Source organism: Lathamus discolor, chromosome 6 (assembly GCF_037157495.1).
Source record: "Lathamus discolor isolate bLatDis1 chromosome 6, bLatDis1.hap1, whole genome shotgun sequence".
In the NCBI taxonomy this organism is placed as follows: domain Eukaryota; kingdom Metazoa; phylum Chordata; class Aves; order Psittaciformes; family Psittacidae; genus Lathamus; species Lathamus discolor.
The window spans coordinates 42,327,290-42,353,119 of record NC_088889.1 but is presented as its reverse complement, the minus strand read 5'-3'; the positions used below and the strand labels follow the sequence as shown (position 1 = coordinate 42,353,119).

The 25,830-nt window shown below is 36.6% G+C and overlaps 1 protein-coding gene across 8 annotated transcripts in view; it reads right to left on the bottom strand.

The window, feature by feature from the left end:
* HEATR5A (HEAT repeat containing 5A) overlaps positions 1-25,830 on the bottom strand; it is an 86,229-nt gene continuing 60,399 nt past the window's right edge. For 4 of the 8 annotated variants that reach the window (XM_065686411.1, XM_065686409.1, XM_065686408.1 and 1 more), the window contains exons 20-38: positions 25,648-25,807; positions 23,711-23,900; positions 23,005-23,174; positions 20,077-20,103; positions 18,102-18,240; positions 17,376-17,555; positions 16,301-16,540; positions 15,478-15,659; positions 13,715-13,783; positions 13,117-13,296; positions 11,679-11,913; positions 11,008-11,256; positions 9,197-9,324; positions 8,136-8,283; positions 7,156-7,428; positions 4,625-4,849; positions 3,585-3,739; positions 1,932-2,145; positions 1-1,670 (exon numbers count right to left, since the gene is read on the bottom strand). In XM_065686411.1, the coding sequence (XP_065542483.1) occupies positions 1,369-1,670; positions 1,932-2,145; positions 3,585-3,739; positions 4,625-4,849; positions 7,156-7,428; positions 8,136-8,283; positions 9,197-9,324; positions 11,008-11,256; positions 11,679-11,913; positions 13,117-13,296; positions 13,715-13,783; positions 15,478-15,659; positions 16,301-16,540; positions 17,376-17,555; positions 18,102-18,240; positions 20,077-20,103; positions 23,005-23,174; positions 23,711-23,900; positions 25,648-25,807 (3,466 nt within the window). In that variant the 3' untranslated portion in view covers positions 1-1,368. The remainder of the gene's footprint in view (positions 1,671-1,931; positions 2,146-3,584; positions 3,740-4,624; positions 4,850-7,155; positions 7,429-8,135; positions 8,284-9,196; positions 9,325-11,007; positions 11,257-11,678; positions 11,914-13,116; positions 13,297-13,714; positions 13,784-15,477; positions 15,660-16,300; positions 16,541-17,375; positions 17,556-18,101; positions 18,241-20,076; positions 20,104-23,004; positions 23,175-23,710; positions 23,901-25,647; positions 25,808-25,830) is intronic. The other 4 variants (XM_065686412.1, XM_065686414.1, XM_065686413.1 and 1 more) reach the window with 4 other exon arrangements.

Below are 25,830 nucleotides of genomic sequence, written 5' to 3'. Positions count from 1 at the left end.
TTAAGTGAAGAAAATTAGCTTTATTTATTTATGTAAATTAGAAAAACAGATTGTTAGAACTTTGGTCAAATGGTTAATTCTGTACAATTTACAATAATATCTATGTACAAAACTTATAATAAAATACAGTACATCATACTTTTCCTGAGTCACAGTGTGTTTCTCAGTTCTGTAAATCTTATTTTTTTCTTTTTCTTTCTTTTAAAGTGATTAGATTCAAGAAGGAACTACTATCTTCAGTTTGACAGTGTTTGGTTTAGATAATATGGGTATTATGAAAGAATTCATCACACTATATGTAGAAAATATTTTGCAGCCATTGCAATTTTGATATTAATTTTTCTATATTAAAATATGTTCCTTGATAAAAATGTTAATTAAATACTCCTTATTATAAGTTTGTTGCACTTCATTTGACACAAGACAAGCTGACTTGAAATATATCCATCTCTCATTGCAGAGATACGTAAGTTTAGGTGAGTTACACGTATATATATCCGATCATTTAAAGATCGGGAAACATACATCCAGATAGAGCAGATGTCTGAATTGAGGCACAGTATATTAAAATTGCTGTCCTATCCTGGACAAGATACGTAAGCTTCAATTGCCTGGCTAGCCTAATACAAATTTAACACCAGCATACATCCTGAAAAGTGAGACTATGTCAAGCAGCAAGGCACCAAGCCTGCAAATACTTACATATGCATAGTAGTCCCACTGTGTAAAGCACTAAAGAGTCCTCAGTGAAGAAGCACTGTAGAGCTGTATTTAACAGCATTTGTTAAATCTCAGCCAGCTCAAGAAGTTATTAGGATTAAAGCTATCAATATTACCTTTATTGAGTTGATTTTTTTTTTTTGAGATCAACAGTAATCTATTGTAAGGCTTATGAGGATATTTGATCTGTTTACTTAATGATGCAGTGTGTTAAATTAGTAATTAGGATAGATTACAACCTGCAAGTAAATTGAAGTCCCAGTGAGATTTAAAACCCGGGGTAACTTATTTTTGACAAACATTTAAAATAAAATTCATTTTACTTACTGGCTAAGTGTGGGCTGCTCCTAAATATATCTATGGTAAAGTTCACTATAGTTTTTAATATAGGCATGTGGATTTCTGGTATTTTAGTCCAAAATAATCCAAAAATGCAGATTAGATGACCTCTGATAGATTTATTCATAGTTTTTAGAGATGTTTAATAAGTCTTACACTAACTAACAAGAAAGTCATAGAGATATGCTTTCTCTTAAAAACTCTGTAATACTTCAGTGCAAACTGAAATAAGAGATCCTACTCTGATTAGAAATTAAAAGATATTTTTTGCTGTTGATACCAAAGTGCATAAACCGACAAAAAAAGACTTTAAAGAAAATTGGTCTTTAGCTGAATGCTTGAACTTTTCCCAGGATTCTTTGCATGTTTAGCAGTCTTCGTTTTGATGCTTTCTTGATTGCCTTTTACAGCTGACTCAAGCCTCGCTTTCATAGTTGGAGAAGCAGCCATTAGTTTTTTAAAAACCGATGAGTACTGTGGACCAATCTGCATCAGATTTTGCAAAGCAAACTCATGCAGACTTTTTGCAGAGTTTGTAGCAGAAACCAGGGCATTTTCATCCAAAAGAAAGGAAATAAGGATGGGAAGAAGACCGGCCACCAAATGAGCACCTATAAACATTGAAAATACAACTTATAAACAGCTTCAAATTCTAACTGGTTTTTCTCTGAGTTAACATTTAACACAAACTACAAAATTGCAAACAGTTATTTGAATTGTACAGTAAAAGGAACCAACATTCTTGTTAGCAATTTTGTTAGCAATGAAGTGTTCAGGACTGGATTCCTAGTGGTTGTTTAGTTTTAATTTGTTACTTGTGGCAACTTTCAGCATCTCTAATGTTTTGGATACTAGTAATGGAAGTAACTTACGGTGCTCTTCCTCAGCAGTGGCTATAAGAGCTATAACCACCTTTATTCCTTCCTGAATGACCTGAAGTTCAGCAGCATTTTCAGGTTTTGCTTTTTCTGTTTCCTGCAGTTTTCCCACAATGGATGGTGCTAAAGAATGAATATAAGGATATGACACAGTTTTGTTTGGATGCTGAAAGATGGAGTGCAGCAGCTGGTAGCACTTACACTGTACCTAAAGGGAAAAATCAAATTTGCACTTACAAAGTGTTATATTTATAATGCATGTCAGAGTGTTTTAAAACTCACAACTGGTCAGGTAAAGTTTTAGGGAGGGAGGAAAACATGCCTCAGCTTGAAAATTCACCAGGTTGCAAGCTGCTAATTCATAATACTTTATAGGAGCATTTTAACTTGTAGTCAAATTACGAAAAGAAACTAGATCATGCTTCCTGTTTCTTCCCACTGAGCCCTACATTTTCTTACAGTTTTGAGTTAAGGAAAAAACATTATTTTTGTGTGAAGATCATGTCTCGGTACCATTTTGAAAACGGACTCCTTTTGACAAAAATACAGCTGACTGCTGTATAGGTGCTTTAAATATAAGCGTTACCTCTGCCAAACTGTAGGCACATTTTACAACGCCTCAAATGATGCATTAGCTTGCATGTCACTGGAAGTCAATAGGACTGAAATACCAAGTTCCTACATAATTTCTGAAAGGCTCAGATACCTATATGCTTGGATAAAACTTGCAAATGCATACTACCATTTTCTTGCAGTCATATTTCTCATTTGTGGTTTCCTATCTATGGAAACCAACATTTATAATACTAGTTATATATTAATATATAAACAAGCATTTTCCTACAGCTATTTCCCAAGTAAAAGTGACTTTGTTTAAATTTTTGTTACTACATGAATATATACAGAGAAGATACAAGTAAACCAGTTTGATACAAGTAAACCAGTGAATTCTCACAGTCAGACATGAATCTAATGCATGTTATTTTCAGAACTGAAGTTTCAGAGTGAGAAAGTCCCAGCTCCTACAAAAGCCACTTGTATTTGCAATGATAACAGATGGATTTTTTCCCCTTCTGATACTTCATTTTTTCAGATGAAGAATGGTAATAGAAGAACTATGGCTGTACAATCTAAAGTAACTATTTCAAAATATTTATACTAGGTCAGCACAAAGCATTAATCAGTTCAATATGCTGCCTCCAGCAGTGGCCAGGAGCTAATGCTTCTGGGACAGTAAAAGCTAGGTAAGGCACGTGCTCCAGCTCTCAAAGACCCATGGCTGAGGGATTTCCTGTGCAAAAGATAATACCTGTATGTCAAAGACAAACTAAACAAATAAAAGGTGCCTGAAAACTACACAACTGTGTCATCTATTTATCTATGTATATCTGAGTCTGACGCACTAAAAAAAATAAAACCCTATAAGAATACAGGAGTGTTTACAGAATGAAAAAAAAATGATAAAACACATTGCTTGGCATGTTCCTGCTAACGTCCCAACTGTATTTTAAAATAATACAATAGATATAGGCAGGACAGACCTAACTGGAATCAACACACAGGACAAGTGAAACAACTGAACGTAAAATAAACCTAAAATTCATTTACCATGACACTGATAATTCTTGTAACTTCACCAGTACTTACAAGAGGATCTTTTGACTCAAGTGTTATTTTAAACTTCTCAATACAATGCTTTTGAAGGCACTCAATGGTAGTAACTTCTGGACTGGTAGACATAATGAATACCGTAATAGCAGTAAGCAGGCTAACTTCATCACGTTCTTGGAGAAGCCCATCTACTAGCAATAAAGTAAGCAGTCTGTTAGATTTGCATTAAAAAGCAATTCTATGAATTCAAGTTTTACAAAGAGGGGTAATAGAAATATCAATGCCTATGTTTCTTTAGCATACTCTGATGCACTGATATGGCCTTTCACTGTAATAAAAGCCAATGCCAAAAGCGGAATTCAGGGGTAGTTATATGCATATTTATAAATAACAGCATACTCCTATTCCATTGTTCCTCTGTATAAAGTACAACAGATCTTTGAAGAGCATGTATAACATATTAGGGTACAACCTATTCCGAGAATATAAAATTTGCATTAAGAACATATAATTCACTTGCTGTATCTAAAACCCCAACATTTTAAACAACAGTTCTGGCAAGTTACAACTTGGAGATTACACATAAGAAATGATAAAAATCCTAAAAACTCGGGCAGTTGAAGAAGCAACATGCAGAAAAGTAACTTTATGATGAAAATACTTTTTCTCGAACCACTGTCTGAATACCCTTTGCTTCAACACAGGCGCTAGTTCTTTGTGGAGAACCTGCATGCAGTTGAGTTGTCTTTTGTGCTCAACTGTATGCTGAAACCATAACTCCTGCTTATTGCATCATAGCTCATAGCTACATTGTGGCACTACATAATACATGGGTAAGCCTGCAAATCCACATTTATACCGTTACAGATGATGAATTCTTATAGGAACTGTAAGGACAAGATTGCACTATAGTTGCAACAGTACTTGGTAGCCAACTAATTCCCCTGTGACTAAGATACTAGTCTTTTTTTAAGGAGTGTGTGCATTTAATTTAAATAAAACCAAACTACCTTTCACACAAACTTTTTTTTTTTGGGTCTCATTTTTAAACACACAAACCTCAAATTCGTGCTTACCTTGATCCCAAAAGTCAAGCACTGTAACCAAAGCACTACGTAGAAGATCAGTCCAGGCAGTTCGACTCTTCTCTGCTCGAGCCATTGGAGAAGACAAGAGTCCTTTAAGAGCTTGTAGAGATGCAGCAACGGTCAAAGGTAACTGGCCATCTTGCAATTTCACAGCAGTTTCTTTAAGTACTCCAGTAATTAGGTACAAGATAGTAGGAAGAACTGAAATGCTTCCTGTAAAACAAAGCAAAATAATTTCACATAAGTCTAAAAAATTCAGGTACGTTTTACATTAAAAAAAAAAAAAAGTTTTCTTGGAATGTCTTTTGTATTTATGGTTTATAATTTTTAATCACCTATGTGAATGGAGGCCCTGGTAATCTGAAAAAATATGAAACATCATGTGACTTACTATAGCAAACAGGGAGCCAGACTGCATAAATGAAGTTAAATCTTCTCCCCTTTTAAATTAGCATTGTATATCTTTTCCTTGATGATTTTATTATACAAAATGTGGAATTATGTCATGTTCAGAGAAAACAACAGAAAGATCAGAATCACTGAGGAGCAGAAGAGGAGAAGCTATGGAAGCATATAAAGCATTGTACAGCAGAAAAAAATATTATGAGCATCTTGTATTTGAAAGACAATACAGCGAAGGAAATTAACAGGAGGTAATTTCAAAACTGGTAAGAGGAAATACTTCTCCTGCATGATGTGTATTTAGCTAAGGTTGCCACTACTTCAGGAAATCACTACAGTCAACAATTTAGTCAGATTAATAAGAAGAGGATCAAACTAAAAATGTGCTAAAAATAATCCTAGAATTATGATTAAAACCTTTTTTGGAAAAGAGGACACCTAAGGAGAGAAGCAGATTGTCCCACAGCGTACTGAACAGATCATCTCTCCCTGAGAATCTGAAAGTCAATCTGTCAGAATAAGAGACTATATAAAAAACTTACTGGAGTAGCTTGGCATAGCAGTTTTGCCTGATCTTATGTCTCTGAATCTAATAGTAGTACAGAACTCTACATGAATTTGAGACAATCTAGAAATCTGCATACTTACATGTTACTACTATCTTAAGTTCCAATTCATCAAAGCACAGAGTTGAGATACGGCTTAATGTGCCTATGTCCTTGCCTAATTAGCAAACCTTCTTTTTAAAAGATTTTAATATGCTCTTGTTTGTGAGAGACCTGTTGAATAATGAGGGTCTCTGACATACACGTAAATATTTTCTGAACCTGAGGACATCTACCTTCTATTTTTCAACAGCCAAGCCTCTGAAAACTGACTGCTGGAATTCAGTAGGAAAGGCAGTCCACAAGCATAATTTATTTGAAAATTTTATTATGCATACATACATACATATGCATATACAGGTGCCTGAATTAAGAGACATGGTCTCACAGGACTAACTTCAGTTACCTATCAAAGGGGAAAAAAGAGAAGATGCATTTCCATTTGGAGTTCTCTTTGATTATATGAGTTAACTTTTGGAGATGCTTCCTTATTCAACTGACTGCATAAGCAAGCTTAAGATCCTCATTTTAGTCACCTGACTCAAATGTTATGTTCTCTAGGGTAAACATCCCATCTGGTCCTAAGCTGTTAGTTTGTGGAATAACCTGAACAGTTAAAGACAAAAAGAACTACACAGACAAAAGAAAAATCACAGATTATTTCTCATACAAGACAGTTGCCCTTAATTTAAGTGATGCTAAGTTTGTTTTCTTTGAACTCATAAATAATGAGCTGCAGATGGAAACAGAAATCACACCATTACCCTACAGTGGTAGCAAGAACTGCCTACTATATGGAATATGCTATCCCCTGAAGAAGACTCTTGTAACAGAGAACAAATTAGGAGAAAATTAAAACATTTCCAGGGCTCGTAAATACAAAAATTTGCCTAAGGCGTAACACAGATACCTAAGGTGAGAATAGAGGCGTAGGGCAGAAACAGTTTGTAAGTGTGGCTATACTGGTACTGAACAATCATATATGTGAATATGATATTGATGGGTGGCAGGGGGAAACCATCTTGAACTTTGGATTGAATCCAAAATGAATCATGGGTAAAAACTCAACTAATTTGAAAAAAATCAACCTTAATTCCTTAGAGTGGTTTCCTAACATTCAAATGATGGTTCTTAGTGAAAGGTAACATGGAACATTTCCCTTTTAAATTTAATTTATGTCTGCATTATAAATTCCAGAATAGACAATTCAAGAAGAACCTAATCATGTAGCTATCATATACTTCCCCAAACAAAATGAATCTATTAATTGTACTGCTACATGTGGGAGGAAGAGAAAAACTACTCCTTTAATTGTTTCAGTTTTGTAACTTGTTTTGTAACTTGTTTTGTAATCTGACAGTCAAAAAAATAATTAGAACAGGAAATTGTCACAAGCAAATCAACACAACTTGCTGCCAGATTCATCCAGCTGAGAAAATTAGGTAATAATAACGGAGCTCATAATAACCCAATATTCTTTCATTAATTTTTTCTTGTGATGAAACAGCATACCTTCAGGAGAGCAGATTGCAGGAACATCAGAGAGAATAACTAATGCTGCTGCTACCAGTCTACTTCCATCTTCTGACAGTAACAGATGTTTTCCAGATTGAACTGCAGGGCTGCAAGTTAATTTAGGGTTGAGCTGGGGAAGCTGTCTGACAAGAATACAAACACACAACTCCAGTGTTGCGAAGACTAATGATTTCCCAGGTACCAGTCCTCCTGTGTCTTTGCCTTCTCCAAATTCTGGTAATGTTTCCTTTTCTGCAGCACCATCATCAACTAAAACAAAAAGAAATATAGCAGAAATCTGCAGGCTGTACCTTGTTTCCAGGAAGTTTACTTCTTAAGACTGTTTCATCACCAAGTGACAATCTTGATACTTATCTATGTGCATGTATATGTATCCAAAGTTCTACTGGCAAACATCCATTCTTCTGAATAAGCAAACTACACACTGATTGTCAAAAGGAAAAAGCGTGTACAATAATTCAGACATACTATGTGCTGAGGCACCATGCCAATATGATGTCACCTGATGTGTTTTGATTCTTCTCCCAGATTTCTTATTTTACAAAATGGAATGGTATTTTACTTTAGGAAGTTACAATCAGAGTAAATAGTGGAGTCTGGCTTGTAGCAGCTGTGTGTGCCACGTCTCTCCCTTACTCTACTGCAGGTGATCCCATGTTTTCACTAGGACTTCTTCCCTGACACCACACAAGACTATCCCAACTTCAGTTTCTCCAGTCTTCCTCCTCACTTCATGCCCTCTACTCAACACCAAAACCACCTGCTATCTATCATGTCACTCTGATTTCTCATGTCAGGCACCTGGACTGACCCAAGTAAATCAGGATTAGTCACCAATCATGACACACTTCAAATTAAGATGTATCTTAGAATATCACCTCCAAGAATGCCGTTTTCTAAGAAAGAATTGCTTTAACCCTGATAATATGTATTCAACATCTCATACATTACTGTACCTTCTGCACTTCTCCGCTTTTCTTTCACATGTTCCTGAGCTGCGAAAAGAATCAGTTGAACCACTTCAAGGGCAGCAAGCTGAATATCAGGTGATTCTCTGGTCAGTATCAGTCGATGCAAAACATTCAGCAGCTCTACACCCAACTCCTACAGTAAGAACAATGGTTAATATATTCCTATTTTATTGCAAGAATTTTAGAAACTTGTTAATACCCATTAAAGCCAACAGTATTACTCTTATTAATCACACTAAAGAACACAGCATAACTGATGCAATCTCAGGATTTGGCATTTTCTTCCATATCTAGCTCCTAGCTCCCAGTAGCAGGAATCTTGCTCAATTTTCCCAACAAAATAGTAATCACAGTAATTAGAGATAAGGCACTTAAAACTACTAAAAAAGACTCCCAAGTAATCTTTATCTTATGGCTTTTTAACTCATAAAGGTGGAGATACTGCACTAACTCTGCTATAGTATATGCATTTCATTCCTCAGGGAGTGCACCAATGGTCAGCAGAACTTGGGCATGTCCATGAGCTTTATCACTTCAGCCATGCTAGGAAATTGCAAGGCACACAGAACGGTACAAAGCTTAACTTAAAGGGAAAAAGGAATTTGAAGTTAGTATTTCTTTTAGGATCACTGGTGTGCTGTGTATGGGGTTTTCTTGGGGCTGTTTTCGTTGTTGGTGTTTAATACCGCTGATTTTCTACAGTTTTCTTATCATCTTTAAGATTTACAATAGATTTAATTAAACTGTCCCTTGACAGAAGGAAAAAGAGAACATTTTTTTCTGGAATTCTGTCTCTACCTGTCTCTCACCCTACTCATCTAATTACTCCTTCCTGATGAAACATCCTCAAGTTCACTGCCCCTCGCTGTCTTCTTACAGGTTCCATGTTGTGCTCTCTCCCTGTACAGCTTTGGATTTTGGTAAAGCATATAATTCACCTACTACTTATGTGTTGAAGATTCCTGCATGTACGGTAGATAGTACAGATAATGTACAAACTAAAATTATGCCTTAATTTTTGGGTGTTCTGATCATTGAGACATTACCTGATCACCACCTATTTTTGACCTTGGCCATGGAACATCAAAGAGTGCCTGTAGGGCACGTAAGCAGGCAATAATGTTCTCCATTGCTGCATCTGATCGAGGAGAGCAGAGAAATTCCACACTAATTCCTGTAAGCATGAGAAGAAAAAAACCCATATGTATGTGAAATTTTGAAGGAATTTTGTCAATTGCTATGTAACCCAACAGTAGGTTCAACAGATACAGAAATAGCATTTGCATTTTATATTAAGTGAATTCATCTCCTGTTGCTAATATCTTGGAGCAAGAACTCTATTTCCCTCAAAACAATGAAAGAACTTCAGCTTCTAGACAGTAGAAGACATGATTCAAACTGGCCATTAACATAAACAAGTAAAAATCCAGAGCAATTTCTAGGTAAGACACTGAACTCTAAGTCCAATGAATAGGTAGGCAACTAATAATGAAAGCATCACAAAATATTTGCTTAGTCACTGATTTAGGCAATAGAAGGAAATAATGGAGAAAGTAATCGTAGTTCACAAACTCAAAAGCAGAGGTTTTTTATTCCCATTTTATAATAATACTAAAGAATGCAGCTATCACAACTGGATCACCAGTAATAAACAAATTACATGAAGCCTAAATTTGCAAATCCTAGAGCAGATGAAAATAACTTTTTTTTCCTCAGCTTTCAGAACTCTTCGGATGACAATTCATGACACTGGAGATAAACTTCATGTAAACTGTGATCCATATTCTCATCCCAGTTGTACAACTCTAATTCCAAAATGTGGAATGACTTGGCCAACTGACCAGTGTACACTAAAGAGCTGTATAACAGAAAGTGTCCATGCTTTAAACCGCTTTCAGTTTCTCCCTAGGAAGTGAAAATGAAGAAGTGCAATATGTCTGGAAGCAGAATAAACAGCCAGGTGTCTATGGCAAAGTATATGAAATTTGAAGCACTAATCCATTAGCTTAGGAAGCAGGGAAAATGAGCACCTTTTGCATCAGAGGTCCAACTTTTAACTGAAGGAACAATGGAGTTCAAAGGGAAACTGGCTTCGTGCAGGAAGACTGGGATGCAAAAGAAGCCATATGCATCTGGTTCATACAAACCCATTCCAAAAAAGTTACTATGAAAGGTTACAAAAGAGAGCCCAAAGAAAGAAAAATACAACCAGAAATACCTAATAGTGTATATTTAGAGAACTGGGACTGTGTTCAACTGCCTGATAATCCTCTGCAGTAACAGATGCTTAAACAGAGCTTTAAATGAACTTACAGAAACACTTATTACTGAGCACCAGCACAGGTTGCCCAGCGAGGTTGCGAAGCCTCCATCCATGGAAATATTCAAAAGCCACCCAGACACAGTCCTGGGCAACTGTGTTTAGGTGGCCTGGCTTGAGCAGGAGTGTGTGGAAAAGATGACCTCCATAAGTCCTTTACAGCTTACACACTACTCTGTGATGCTAAACTACTTCAGTGATGCTAAACCACTTCGGTGATGCTAAACCATGCACTTTGTAACTGTAGTGCCACAACTGTGATAAAATACACCCTTGAACTTGCATATTTATGAGCAGAAAGCACATTTTTAGAACTCCGGTGCACTCACACTGAGTGTTTTTTCTACCACATTTGAGAAAACACTCTACAGTTTTCTCACTAGGACTTTAAATTCTTCTGACTGGATATTTTTCTAAAAGATGATATATTCAGTGATGCAGTTAAATTTGAATAATTAAATATTTATTTGCTACAGTTTTATCTATTAAAATTACATTTTGGGTTACAGCATCTAGACAGATTTTGCACTCACTAACCCAAGATAAGATGAAATCTGTCAGTATTCACATCCTCAGGAGATTTCACCAAGGGCCTGGTAGAAGAATCTTGACACATTGTAGTTGGGGTGACAGGTCTAGAGAGATTAGTAACACCTTCATCTGGATCAACAACGACGAAACCTGTGCTAGTAAGCCATAATGCTGTAGCATAAAGTATCAGTGCCCAGGAGTTGTAGTAATGAGGTCTGGCATTTTCAATTGTCTCTGCTGTATAAAATGTACCTCCTGTAAGAAGAAAAGTTACAATTTTAAGGATATAATTTATTTTCAACTATCATATTTTCTCATTCTTGTAAAGGGATTATTCTTTTCATTGAAATTATATTTATCGTATTTGATGTATGACTTTTTTTAATGTTCAATACTAAATTTCAGCCTAATGAAGGCACTTCATTTATATTATTTGGATAGAATCCAAATTACCTTTTTCTTCTTTGAACCTTAAAATTACCCAACAAACAAAAACACCAAATAAACTACTACTCACATCAGTGAAATCTCTGTTCTCAAAACCAGTCTTTATCTTTAGACACGTATACAAGTATGCATATTCTCTATACAATTTAATCTTACTGTGATCTTAACACAAGCCAGGGCATTAATGATGTGCATTTACAAGTGAAAACACAAATGATTTGCCTTCTTACCTTCAGCAGGTAGTTGTGATGCATATTCTGAAGGCAAAGTTAAGAGAGCAAAATCCTGAAGTGCAGCAAGCCAGAGCTTGCTTAGTGTTCCAAGATCTGCCTGTACTAAGTCCAGAAGTCCACTGGCTGAAGATGTTACATCTCTGTAGTTTTCTTCTGCAGAGTTTCCAATTTTGAAACAATGATTGTGGGCATCGCTTTGATTTTTCTGCTTTTCAACTGCAACTATGTAAACCTGTTTACACATTTGGAGAGAGATTTACAAATATTAACACTTGGAAAACCACTGTGATATTAGCATGACTGCCTGTTGAACCAGCGTGAGGTAGAATCTATTCCTGCTTCAAGTCCAGTAGGCATGGGTGAACAAGCACTTATTTTCTAAACCTTCTGAATCCAGTGCCCCAGGTAATCTTGATGCAAGAGTCCCAATAAAGGAAAACTTGTTGAAATTCCTAAACATAGCTGCAATTAACTTCTCTGCCTTTAAGAAATAATGTATTACTTGTTCAGCTTCAGCTTCCAAACATCAAACCCTGTTACAGTTATAGATACAAGACTGAAGAACTTATTATCAAATAACACACCTACAGACATGATCCTTCCTAAATCTTATTTTAACTGAAATGACATATTTCACTTGCAAACAACTTCTCAAACTATGTATTACCCTGTGTTAGCAGTAAAGAATGAAGAGTCTTTCATAATTCGCAAACTTTGGGTGTTACTATCAGTAGGTTAACTTCATGTGAGAAGATGCTTCTCTAGTTCTCGAAAAAGATGGGGTTCAGAATATTCAGACTAGCAACCCTCTTTATATCTCCAAAATGCCCCTGGAGAGAAGCTTTTCTCAACTAAAAGGAGCCATAGGAGACCAGTTCAACTAATCTTAAGCTAGCTATTGTAAGTGTCCATCTCCTACAACTATGATTTCTGTATCTTTTTCAAGTTTGCTAGTTGCAGCGGGCTTACCCAGGCCAGTGATTAAACACCACCAAGCCCATATTCCACTTCTCCCCACAACAGGATGGGGGAAATTCCTTCAAATTCTGGAACCAAGAAATAGCTAAGACCCTAAGTGAGAAGCAACTGCCTAGGGCTTAAGTGAAATACTCACAAACTACATGTCACAAAAGCTTATCCATAGTTTACTTTGTCCTGGTTTCTTGTATCTGGGATCCAGTACGAAGTTATACAGAGTTTGTATAACTTAATATTTGTATTGATGTATAGTATAATAAAACAGTTTACCCAGAAGTGCTTTTGTCAAGTTTACAAAGTCTGTGTACTGTTTAGCAGTATCAAAGCAAAGCAAAGCTAAGGACCAGCAACTTGTATATAATGAAGCATGTAAGCAATTCCTGAAACCATTCTGTCTGAAAGGTTCTAACTCACCTACCAGATATCAGGACTATAATTAAAGAGCTGTTACACTAACCTCGGCCCAAGCCTTAAGCACAGCTAGTATCTCCATGGTTGAGGTGCTTTCATTATATTGTTGACTTTGTGCTTCTTTCCCCGCCTGCACTTTGAGCAAAGAGGATACAAGCAACTGGTGAACCCTTCGAAGGTCATTAAGATCACTTACTACACCACTTGCTATCCAAGCACTGCATACCTAGGTGTTGCAAAACAGAAATAATGAGAAACAAGAGTCAAACACCACTGGACAGTCTTTTTTCAATCTGTAAAATTATGAAAGACAGATTTAATGATTTAATTTCTATTGAGACACAGGCACTCTTGGATAATAATCAATGTTAAATAGTATAGTTTAGTATACATGAGTAACGAAAACCAAACCCATTAGAGCAATGTCAAATAACAGCCAAGTACCAACTGCTAAAGTTTTAGAAAAGATTTTAAAGTGTATAAAATCTTTGAGTTGTTACAACACAGAGGTAACAGGGTGACATTTTGTGTACATTGAGGATTTGAGGCTAGACAATTTATTTCCTTCTTCTTGTGTGGTGTATCAAGGAAAAACAAAATTTCAGAGGGTCTATTACCTAAGACTTCAGACTTTCAACACTTGCCTGGCATGCTTTTGCTGTGACATCAGGAGGTGTTTCAGGAGCAAAGGCAGGCCTAAGTGCTGCTCCAACCTGAAGAGAAGTTTTACAAAATTTAAGGCATAGCAAACAACTAATTACTTTTCATAAGTAGGCTTCGTTGCAGTTTTTCTCTATAAAGCATAGTTTCCTTTCCATTTTTCCACAGACTGTTTCAGTGAGGTTAAAGAGCAGGGAGACAACTGCAGTCATACGTTCATTGTTCTGCCTACGCTAAAAAACATGGTTTTCTTCGAGAGGGGTCTTCAAAGTTGATTCTATTTTTTGCACAGCGTAAAACTGAAACAGCAACCTCTTCCTTCCTGAATTCTTGACTTGATGAGTAGGCATCAAGAGAAAAAGCAATGTTGCAAACCATGAAAGACTTGCAAGACACCTAACGAGTGATATTTCCTTGCTCAGAAAGGATAGAGATTTAAGGAAACAAACAGCTGAAGTTGGTCAGCTTTGCGAAGTGAAACAAGGGGAGAGCACAAACCTGAGTCACCTAATAAAGAACAAACAAACATACACTTACAGCTTGCAGAGATTTTGCCTACTCTCACTGTTGAAAGCTATTTCACTAAAGGCTAATAAAAACTTCCCTTGCTGCTTTAGCTGATACCTGAACACTTAGACTTAAGTCTGACGCTCTTTGGGGTGAAAGTACAAAGTGTAGTAGAAGTACTGCAAACATAAATTTCTGAAAGTAAGTGAAAAGAAATTGTTTTAATGAAAAACAAACAAAAAAAAAAAACCAAAACCCCAAAAAATCCCAAAAAAAAGGAACAACCCCTCTCTCCCCCGAAGAAAAAGAACTAGATATTTAACTGCTTCACATCTCTTCAACCTTTATGAAACAGTTCATGAGCACAGTATTAGCAGAAACACTTTAAGGGTAGTGAAAGTTAAAAAGGAGAATTATCAGCACTACTTCTGACTTGCTTGACAGTTTGGGACAGCAAGGACAAATGGTGAAGTTTTTTTCCCTTGGTAGTTCCAGACTAGATCAAAACACTTCTCCTCTCCCACAAGGAAGTGCCATTAGAACAGAATTCTAATGGCAAAAGCAAGAGCAAAGTGAGTTAGGATGTCTTTAGTTTCAGGAATTCTCAATTTCTATGAGAGAAAATGATCTGACTTACTCAGTGCCTGCTAGAAATTGAAGAATGTGAGCCAGATGAAGCTTAACACAGCTGCCTGTCACATTTAGTGCAAGTGTGGTCTGGAGCGCAAAATGATCAGGACAACTTTTCTGCAAGTCTCAACCAAGACTTAAATGTAATAGATCTTGTGAGTACGACCCTTTTTTTACCTCCTATAGTTTATTTATTGACCAAGGTCTCATAGTGTGATCTCTGGTGTGCAAAGGCTGCTTACTTCAAAGCAAAGAAGCAAAGTTTTAAACTATAGTTGTTCCTAGTATTTCTTGCAATACTTCCACACTTTGAATGCAATGCTTTCAAAACAAAAAACAAACCAACAACCCAATGTTCTATTTTGTTTTTCCTGTATTCAAATAGTAAAGAAGGAAAAATGCTGAAACTTGCAAAACTTTGAGGCTAAAACATCATATGCCAACAGAAAAGATGCTTTCTTAAGGAAGATAAGTCTGGAGAAATGAATAATAGTTTCAGTAACAAACTAACTGAAATCCAACTCTATCACCACATACTGCAAAAAGCAAATTTCTTTTAGTAATTAACCGTAACTCTAAACTTTTCTAAGTTATTATCAATGGTTCTTACATTGGCTTGATACTGCTCCAGAATTACATGACCTGGAAACTCTGGTTCTGGTACAGCTGCAAACTTCCGAACAACGATTTGCAATGTCTGAAGCCCAGAAAGACGTAGTTGATCACTGTGATCTGTGGCAGCCATAAAAGCCATACGGATCAAGTCAGCTAAATGCAATACCAAAAAGTCATCTGAAGAAAGAACAGAGATTAAAAAAGAAAATAGTTTTATTTAGTTTAGATTGAGACTTAAGTCCTTTTTTTTAGACATCTGTCTTTTAATAAGACTTCTCCCAACGTTTTCAAAATGCTGATCTAGGCTCCTTTCCATTTGAATGTTAAAAAACCCCCAACAAGACAACTAACCATAAACATTTTTATGTATGAAGCAGATTTTCTAAAAAAAAAAAAAAAAAAAAAAAAGAAAAAGAGTTTTGAGGAAAACACCTCCAGATAAACAGAGAGGTACTGAAAACTGGCACTGTGTTTCTACTGGTAATGATGGAAATAATGGAAAGAAAAGAAAAAGTGGAGTTTTTCAGTCATACTACCAGATACCAAACTGTGATGATGTAGGCTGGTAATAGTCAAAGCTTACACAGAAACAATGGCTTCCAGTGCATAACCCATGGTACTATAACCAGAAAAGTGTATTTTGGCAAATAAAAATTGCTCTATACCTTAATAAATACAGGCTTCTAATCAGAGTAATTAAAGGTTTCAATGATCAAAACCAACAAATTTTTGATGAATTTCATTAAGATGCAAACAGCTAACATTTATTTTAAGCATACTTCACCTTCTATGAAATTCTTTCAGTGCTTAACACATACCTCTTGAATCACGTTGTTTTCTTTCCTGAGCCAAAGTTATGTCAAAATGCGCACTGCCTGCGTTTTCACACTGGCTTATAATTTTACAGACACACTCTGCAGCAAAAACTCTAGTAGACCATCGTGGATTACTGAAAGGATGGAACCTCTCATCACTGTCAGATGTTAATATAGATGCATCATCCACTTTGGCAGTTTCGTCTTCCTGAGTGGTATCTATTGAAACTACTGTATTGAAATCTGTATTCAGGACAAAGGAGGAAGAATAAAAGAAGAAATCATAGAATCACAGTATTCTGTCTTACTGTAACTGAAAACTACAGAAGGACTCATAAGAAAATCTCTGAAGTCCATCTCTCTATGAACCCCTTCAACCTTGCTGCCTTAAAGTAAATGCGAGAATTAAAAATAAAATGTAAGAAAACATTCATTTGATATTATTTGCTGGAACACAAGAAATACCATGAAAGTAAATGAAGAACTTCAGTGACAGAAATGAAAGAAATAAAAAACCCTTTTAAAGTAAGTGTGGCACATTAGAAGCTAGTACCTTTCCAAACAAATACAAATCTAAATGCAAGTTCTCCTCCTGCATTGAAGGTAAAAGAAGACACCCCTCCACCCTTCCCAGTATTCAACATAGTAACTGATTTTCCCTGCTCAGGAGTTTCGCTGTGATATAGTATGTCTGCATGATTCCTGTTATTAATAGAAGAGAGGGGCCGAATATTTTTCTTGTTAATTGCAGAGGACCCACAAGCCTACCTGTATCCTGCATTTTCATTTCTGATATAGAAATAAATTAAGACTATAAATCAGCAAGAATATGAAGAGACAAGACATACTAAAACGTTTACAAAAACTTGTTCAATAGGGAAAAGCAATCAGAAGGGAGAAAGTCATATTCCTTCTGAAAGAACTACGTTAAAGGGTCCAGTGTTTCATTATGAAGGACAATGATATGCTTCATAAATGTTAAGCATTCAAGAAACAAAAATACTTTCCATCAATGTCATGTGTACTGCTGCTGGCCTTATTTTCATTGTGTTCTCAACTACAGTGTATTAGGACTTACCAGCTGAGGCAGCAAGAACATCTTTACAAAGCTTTAGCCAAAAAGAGAGCTTTTCAACTGCCATTGAAGTAAGCATATGAGTCAGAGTCTCTTTGATATCTTGGCACAATCTTTGATCCAATTCTTTGTCCAGCAAGCCGAGCAATGCCCCCTCCAGGCCTATTTCTCTGATGTTAACATCTGTTAAGAACAAAGTCTGTAAGCTGAATGCTGTGCATCACAAAACTGCAGTAATGACCACAGAAACCCGACCGAAGGTTGCACACTAGAGTATTTTGTGAACAAGTATCTAGCCCTGAAAGACTTCTGAAATAACAGTTTTAACTCCTTTCATACCATATCTAAATCATCTGAATGCAAAACAAACTTTGAACTTGTCCAGAAATGTACTAACAAAAAGGAAAAAATTACCCAGGGGTGGGGGGATCCTACTCTGAATTTCACAGCATTACCATCACCAGAGCATCCAAGCTTCTGAGAAGCATTATTTTTGGCCATCTCATTCTTCACACCTATGCATGAGGTGACTCTAAAACAATGTTTTAACTTGAAAAGGAAATTAAAATTTTTCTCCAACAAAGTTCAAAACCAGACACATGGAAATAATTTGTTAAATGAGTATGTCCAATTTTTATTTGCCCAATATGACCAGTTTTAAAAAGCAGTTTTACAAAATGACTCTGTCAATGTTTCAAGATCTTTGATGTCAAAACTTCAATACATCACCTGCAGTAAAATCTTCTCTGTTCTCTTTCACTAATGCAACAGCATATTCCGATACCTCAGCAGCTTCTCTTTGCACAAGTTGACGTAAGCATGCTACCACTGCGCGTCTCAATAATAAGTATGAGCTACAGAGATTCACCTGGAATATGCAAGAAGAAACAGTAAGGTGGCTAACACACCTTTATAGTAATACCTCAGTAAGGCTAGTATTTTCAGAACACTTGCAGTTATGACAAATCTGTGAAGTCAATAAGCATGTAATGGATGCTATTTTTGCTCAGCTATTTTCTTTTTTTTTTTTTATCCCAAATGAAAGGTTTTGCAACACCTGTAATCAATTTTAATGTATCAGTACTTTTAACATTTTCTCACCAAAGGTAACTTGTAAGACTGGTTTGGGTTCCCACCAGTAGGAAGTAGGAAGACCCACATTAACTTCAGTGACAGCTAAATCATGGTCCCAAAGAACAATGAACTCTGTTCTTTGACTACAGGGTATATATAATGGGCTTGAAAACTCAGTGCAAGAGAAAATTACTCTAATCATCCTGAGATGTAACTAGAGAAATGCCAATGTAACCAAGGGTGAGGCAGTTAATGAGGCTTTAGTAAATCTGAACTCCCATGCATGAAAGGGCAAAAAGAGCACTGCTGCAACTTCATCACAAAAAATATTATATACTCAGATTACACCAAAGTACATTTTAAAGGAGGTGAGAGGAAGGGTGAGAGTTACTGGTAAACGTATCACACCGAGACAAGTCAGCTCTCCTGAGCAATTTCTGGCAAAAAAAGTTTATAGCATCACCATAGTTTAACACCACCAGGCCAGCGTTTGCTCTTTATACTGAAAAATACCTTAGAACAGATTCACTTTTACAGGAACAACGAAAAACACTTAAAAAAACCGATGACATATCCAGGGGGTGTTTGGTTGGTTGGGTTTTTATTTTATTTTTATTTGCTTGCTTTCAATTTTCAGAACATTCTGAAAGAGATTCCAAAGATACAATGAACCAGCTGTGTGGCCAGGCAAGATAGCTACATCAATATCTGTGCAGCCTCTTTTAAATTAAGATTAGGTTATAATAAAAAATTATTCTCTGCAACTAAGCAACTGTGCACCCTTAGCTGTTGCCATCCTTAAAATAGACAGAGCTGAGTGTCTGCTGCAGGGAAACCTTGCAGCAAGGTCATGCACTTAATTTGTCAGCAACAGGTTAATGTATGTTAGTCAAAATGACTAATATATATTAGTTAACATACAGTTAAAAAGAACAACTTAAGGAAAAAGAGAGTGATAAAGAATTTCAGCTTTGTTACATTAACAAAACCAAGCTTCATCTTTTGAATGCCTATGCATGCATATGAATCTACAATACTCAGAATTACATGTTTAATATACACGAAGATACAATCTCTGCATAATTTTTCTAAAAGAAATCAAATCTGACTCAATAAATATGTCTGCAAGATACTTTAATTGAAACTTTAAAAAGGAGTTTTTTAATGCAATATTTATGCAAGCACTCTATACATTCTACTTCAAGTTGGACATGCATAAATTCCGTGCTCATTTTTAATAGGGAAAAAACAGAGGATCCAGTTCAGGCTGCTGAATAATGCAAGATGCACATTTTTCACCTGTCTCATTCTCTCATATTCTAAGCAGGGAATAGGACTAAATAACAGACACAAAATGCAAGCATCACATACAAACTTAAATGAACAAACAGTTCCCTTTCTGTGCTTAACATGTTAAAAACAAAATTATGTCTCACTAAGCACATAAATGAAATGTATGCCTGCCATCTGCAGAAAGTTAGGAAGGGTCTGGTTAGGATGACAATCAAATGTCACTTGACATGCTAAAAGAAATTACATTAAAATGGTTAAAAGGAAAAGATAAAAGGTGAAATAAAAAACACCACAGCAAACTGCAAAAGTTTAGGATTAACAAGGCACAGGGACCTACCAACACAGAATTATCCAACAAGATTTCCTGCACAAAAACAAATGACAAACCAGTCATGACAAAACCAAAATATAGATATCACAGTGATACCAACCACACATGGAGACATATATTAAAATTCAGATTCTTACCATAAGAAACCCCTAGTTTACTTAGTTCATTTATCTTCTATTTAACATTGTACACACTAAAATTGCAAGCCAGCTGCCCCTAAAATTAGTACTTGCACAGTACCAAGAGAATAGCAGAGCGTAATTATGGACACTGTACACTTAATGTGTTTCAAAATGCCTTTGATGTCTTCCAGCTGAAAGCTGGTGTTCATTATATCATAAGATTACACAAATAAGCTCTTCAGAAATCTGTGCTCACCTAAGTTAGCTTTAGAGCTAATATTAGGCATGATTAAAAGCATATGATTTCTATTCTGCTGGAGCCAAGAATACAACTTGCAGGATAAGCATTACTATTAGATACAAAGACCCATGAAAAAAGATCCAATGGACAAGCAAGGAATACTTTCAGAAGGGACATTAGATAATGACAGACACAAATACACAATTAAAACCAAAACCAAACGACAAGTCAGTGAAGCTGTGTATCCACTGCCTGAGTCCTGTTTTGGAAGTGCTAGCATAGTCACAAATTCAATGGCCTAAATACTCTGGGGACCTGAACCATCTCATGCTCTAGGGGGTGTAAAGACAGGTGGAAGAGGAAGCCTGCAGATGCTCACAGAAATTGTGCTGGCATGGCTAGTGCTACATTTATTTATAAAAGAAATGGGGGAAGAGGCGAGGGAAAAGGAAGAGAAAGAGGAAATATCTTTTAAAAATTCTGAAATAGACAAGTTTAAAGACACAAAAACCTTGGGAAGAAAGGGTGAAGAGGCGAGTTGGTTCAAATGTTACTAAAAAAGAAATTCTTTGCACATTTATTTTCAAAATTTTATGAGTGAGAATGCATATTTCTACAGACAGAGGAGGAAAAGATCACTTATCTGACCACAGATTCTTTGCTCTCCTCTTTTTCTGCCTTGAATAAACAATGCAGTGGTGAATATCCAGTGTCTAGTGCCCAGCTTTTATACTTTACTTCCCCTTAGAGACTTCCAAATGTGCTGCATGGGAGCAGAGTGACACATTGCTCTCCACTTGTAGAAATTTAAACCCATGGAGAGTCCAATACTTTATAGTACTTCCTCACGAGACGGTGATTTAGTAGGTGGAAACTACACAGAGGATTTACTAATGCAGAAGTCTGCTTGTGCAATGATCTCGCAGACCTGCAAAGCACACACTCAAGCTTTCTTTTTTTATGACACTCTTATTAGAGTTGTATTGACATTTACTGAATTGCCAGCATCAATTGTCTGTAGGTCTGTAACAAGTTCATGAAAATGAGAAGAATTCACCCATATAAGGCCACTGATTTTCGTGGACTCCTACCCTCATGAGGTTCACAATTGTTTCTGGGGTAGAGGTGAAAATACACATTTAGAGAGACACACGAACACTCGAGCCATGAAACATGCTTCTTCTTAAATGAGTAATTTTATATTAAAAAGTCACTAAAGTCCTATATGAAGTACTTTGAAACAATTTATAAAAACAATGAAAATCAGTAATATTGTATAGACAAATTTATCATGACATCCTCTTAAGTACTTGCTATTAGTTAAGAGAGATCATACTGTATATGGAAGCAGACCATACATGGACTTACATATGATCCCAAATGCTAATACATCCTGTGAGCAAAGAAGTGACATATATGATGTGTTGTGATTTTATTGATGCAAGAAAAAAAAAAAAAAGTGTTTTACCCAGAGAATAGAAAATGGTATATCTTAAAAACCCCAAATGCTTCAAATGAATTCCAGTTATTCTGCAACCAGTATACCCATGCCTAACACAATATGGTGCTGAAAGAGCTTCTCCAATTTTTCCTGGCTCCCGTGACCATGTTTCTTGTCAAACGTAACAAAGATAATGGAAGGAAAATATAAAAAAAAAACAACCCTACCTTAATGTCTGTGGGTTTTTTTTTGTTTCTCTCCGATTTACAGGGAGACTGGGTGGTCTTATTAGAACAAAAAAAGCAACAACAGAAAAACCAAGCAGTCCATCCCCCTCCAGACAAACTAACACAACCCTAGCTAGCCCCTGAAAACCCACCAAGGCTAACAACTATCAGGAAATTACTTTTGCTTTCTCCATAGAACAAGTGCTTCAGAGCAGCAGAGAGGAAAATTTGTGTGTGTGTGTGTGGGGGCAAACAAAAAAAAAGCAGCTACAGGAAACAAACACCTCCATCCCCACCTCTTTCTCAAACAGGGCTGAAAAAAACCTTCTGTTGATTTTTTCCAAAGACCTAGTTTGACTATTACTTAAGTGTCAGAAATTTTTATACTGACTGCCAAGAAGTCAGCATGCTGAAGCACTAGTGCTACAGAAATTACAAACCAGAGAAATCTACAGTTTTTCACCATTCTGGAAAAACAAACCCAAGCAAAACAATTCTCAGTAACTAGTAAACACTTTTTTCTTTTTAATCCTTCACCTAAGACAAAAAGCATTGGAGGAAAAAAACTGGCCAACATAAAATAGCTGGTAAAAATCCAGCACACAGTTGTAATGGATGGCATATCCTGCCAGACAACTGGCCTTAATAAGAGCAGCAGAATGCACTCACAAGCACTTCAGAAGGCCAATATTTTTACAGAATGTGCTCATCTTGTAAAGGGGAAGCAGAAAGTGTGGAAAAAAATTAAAAACATAGAGGACACTTGCCTGCAGGAGGATATGGAACACTTCACCCCTACACAATGATCAGTTTCTCTGGTTAAACAAGCATCTGTATTCTTTAACTGTTCCTGAACAAAATGTCTTAGAATACAAGCATATAAACTAGTAAAGATGTACTCACACATAGGCATCTTACAAGGCTAGACAAGTTAACATGTCGAGGAGCAAACATGTGAAGCTGCTGAAGGCAAGAGATGGCTTGAGCCTGAACAAGGCAGTCAGGATTATCCTGCATCACCGCACAGCCCAGGAGGCAGGAAGTTCTTAAGGCTGAAACTGTAGTACTGCTGCCTATATTCAGAATAAAAAAGGGGTTTGTTTTTTGTTTTTAAAACATCAACTTGTTTTTCAAAACATGATACCTGCCTTTTTCCCAAGCCACCCATAACTTTCATCCTCTTGAAGCATACCTTCCCTATTTGTGTTATACTCTGATACAAATGAGATTTCAGTGTCCAGCTATCTAAAAGTTGATTTAGAAGAATATTTTCAATGTCTACATCATAACTAAGACACAGACTGGCTCCTAACTCTTGAAATATTAATACCATCTGTTTCATGCTAAATGTATGAATTTTCAGCCCAAGGCAAGGCTTGGAGAACCACTTAAACAGAAAGACGTCAAAAGAGAAACACTATTTTTGGAAAACTTGCAGTCATGTCATCTTGATTGCATAAACTCATGGCCTATGAAATACTGTCTTACAATGAGAAAAAACACTTAGCATGCACTTATTTGTTGATAAAATTTGAATTACACATTCAAACAATGTTTAGCAATTTTGTTACTAAACCAAACAAAGCTAACACTATTGCATGTTGTGTACCTTGTAACTCAGGGCCCAGTGTGGTAATAAGTGCATTTAAACAGCGACCAAGGCTTTGGTGGACTTCAGCGTAAGCGGGAGGCACAGTCAACAGCAACATGAGAACAAGAGATAAGGTAGGTTCCACATGCACGTGATACAAGGGGCCAGCTAAATCTACTATCAGTGACAGAGAGTGTAGTGCCCATGCCTGTAAAATAAGAGAAGCAGTCATGTAATATCTATACAATAGAATAAATGTAAAATCTTTTAAAAATTTGATAGTTCAAGTGAAATTCACTAAGTGTAATAAAAGTTGCACTTTTAGGTTCCAAAGGGACAAATGTAGAGGTAACAGAAGGAAACCCTAGGAGCCTGCGGCTTAATAAGCCATTCTGAGTATTTTACAAGAAACTGTGATCTGCAATAAAAGAACCATTTTAAATTTGTCATTGTTAACTAAAAAATATATTAATCTGCTAGTACATTAAATTAATACTGACCATTATTTCTTAAATACATTCTACTCTTTGTAAAATTTCTGACGGTCCCATGTTGGTCACTGAGAAAATGAACATGAGCCAGCTTCAGTACGCACTTGCAGCCCAGAAAGCCAACTGTATCCCGGGCTGCATCAAAAGGAGCGTGACCAGCAGGTCGAAGGAGGTGATCCTGCCCCTCTACTCTGCTCTCGTGAGACCTCACCTGGAGTACTGTGTGCAGTTCTGGTGTCCTCAACATAAAAAGGACATGGAACTGCTGGAACAAGTCCAGAGGAGGGCCACAAGGATGATCAGGGGACTGGAGCACCTCCTGTATGAAGATAGGCTGAGAAAGTGGGGGCTGTTCAGCCTGGAGAAGAGAAGGCTGCGTGGAGACCTCATAGCAGCCTTCCAGTATCTGAAGGGGGCCTATAGGGATGCTGGGGAGGGACTCTTCATTAGGGACTGTAATGATAGGACAAGGGGTAATGGGTTCAAACTTAAACAGGGGAAGTTTAGGTTGGATATAAGGAGGAATTTCTTTACTGTGAGGGTGGCGAGGCATTGGAATGGGTTGCCCAAGGAAGTTGTGGATGCTCCATCCCTGCTGGTGTTCAAGGCCAGGCTGAACAGAGCCTTGAGTGACACGGTTTAGTGTGAGGTGTCCCTGCCTATGGCAGGTGGGTTGGAACTAGATGATCTTGAGGTCCTTTCCAACCCTAACTATTCTATGATTCTATGTGCAATAACAAGAGTATTACAAAAAAAAACCCTCTAACTACAACAGAGTTGCTGAAACAAGATGTGGTTTAGTCTTTGTTATTTTGCACCAATAGCTAAATCCGTTTCATGTCAACATACAGTTCTTCTCTGTGTAAAGATACTGCAGATAAAGCTTAAAAAAAAAAAACTTTAACTGAGATTTAGGCAATAACATTGAATACACTCAATGTCTATTAAAGTTATTCTGACAGATAACAGTTTTAGCCATGGAGATATAATGTGAATTAGTCTTCAAAACAGCTTGCCTTATTCAAGGAAGTATTTACCAAGTTATACAACACTGAGGCTACAAAACCCTGTATTTTTACTACATAACCCTTCAATAAAAATGCTGTAAGACAACCACTGTAGCAGACAAAAAAATCCAGGTACTATCTAGCCAAGGTCAAGATACAAGTGAATGTGAAATTAATTCCTAAAACATCAGATATTGCTTTTGAAGCCAGTATATTTTAGCATTATCAGCCTCACTGATCATTAAATAAGAACCTCACATATCTCATCATGATTCTTTCTTGGAAGGTGAATTTCAAGCAGGGGCTATGGTTTTCATTGCCTTTGCTGCTCCAGCCAACACCCATAAGGTATGCCTAAGAGGTTGTGAAGTGTTATTCTTGCAATAAAAAACACTTATACTCCAGAATATAAACCAGTTAATTTGTAATATAACATTTTTAGGTAAGTGACAAGTACCTGTACATCAGGAGAAGTACTGTCCTGAGACAAAGTATAAAGGATTCCAACACATGCATTCAGGTGCTGAGTAGAACCTATTCCTCCTAGGTACCTATACAGGCATCCCAGAGCCAAAGAATGACCTGTTCTTGATACCACATCCCTAGCAGATTTTAGCCTATTAATTATAAAGGAAAAAAA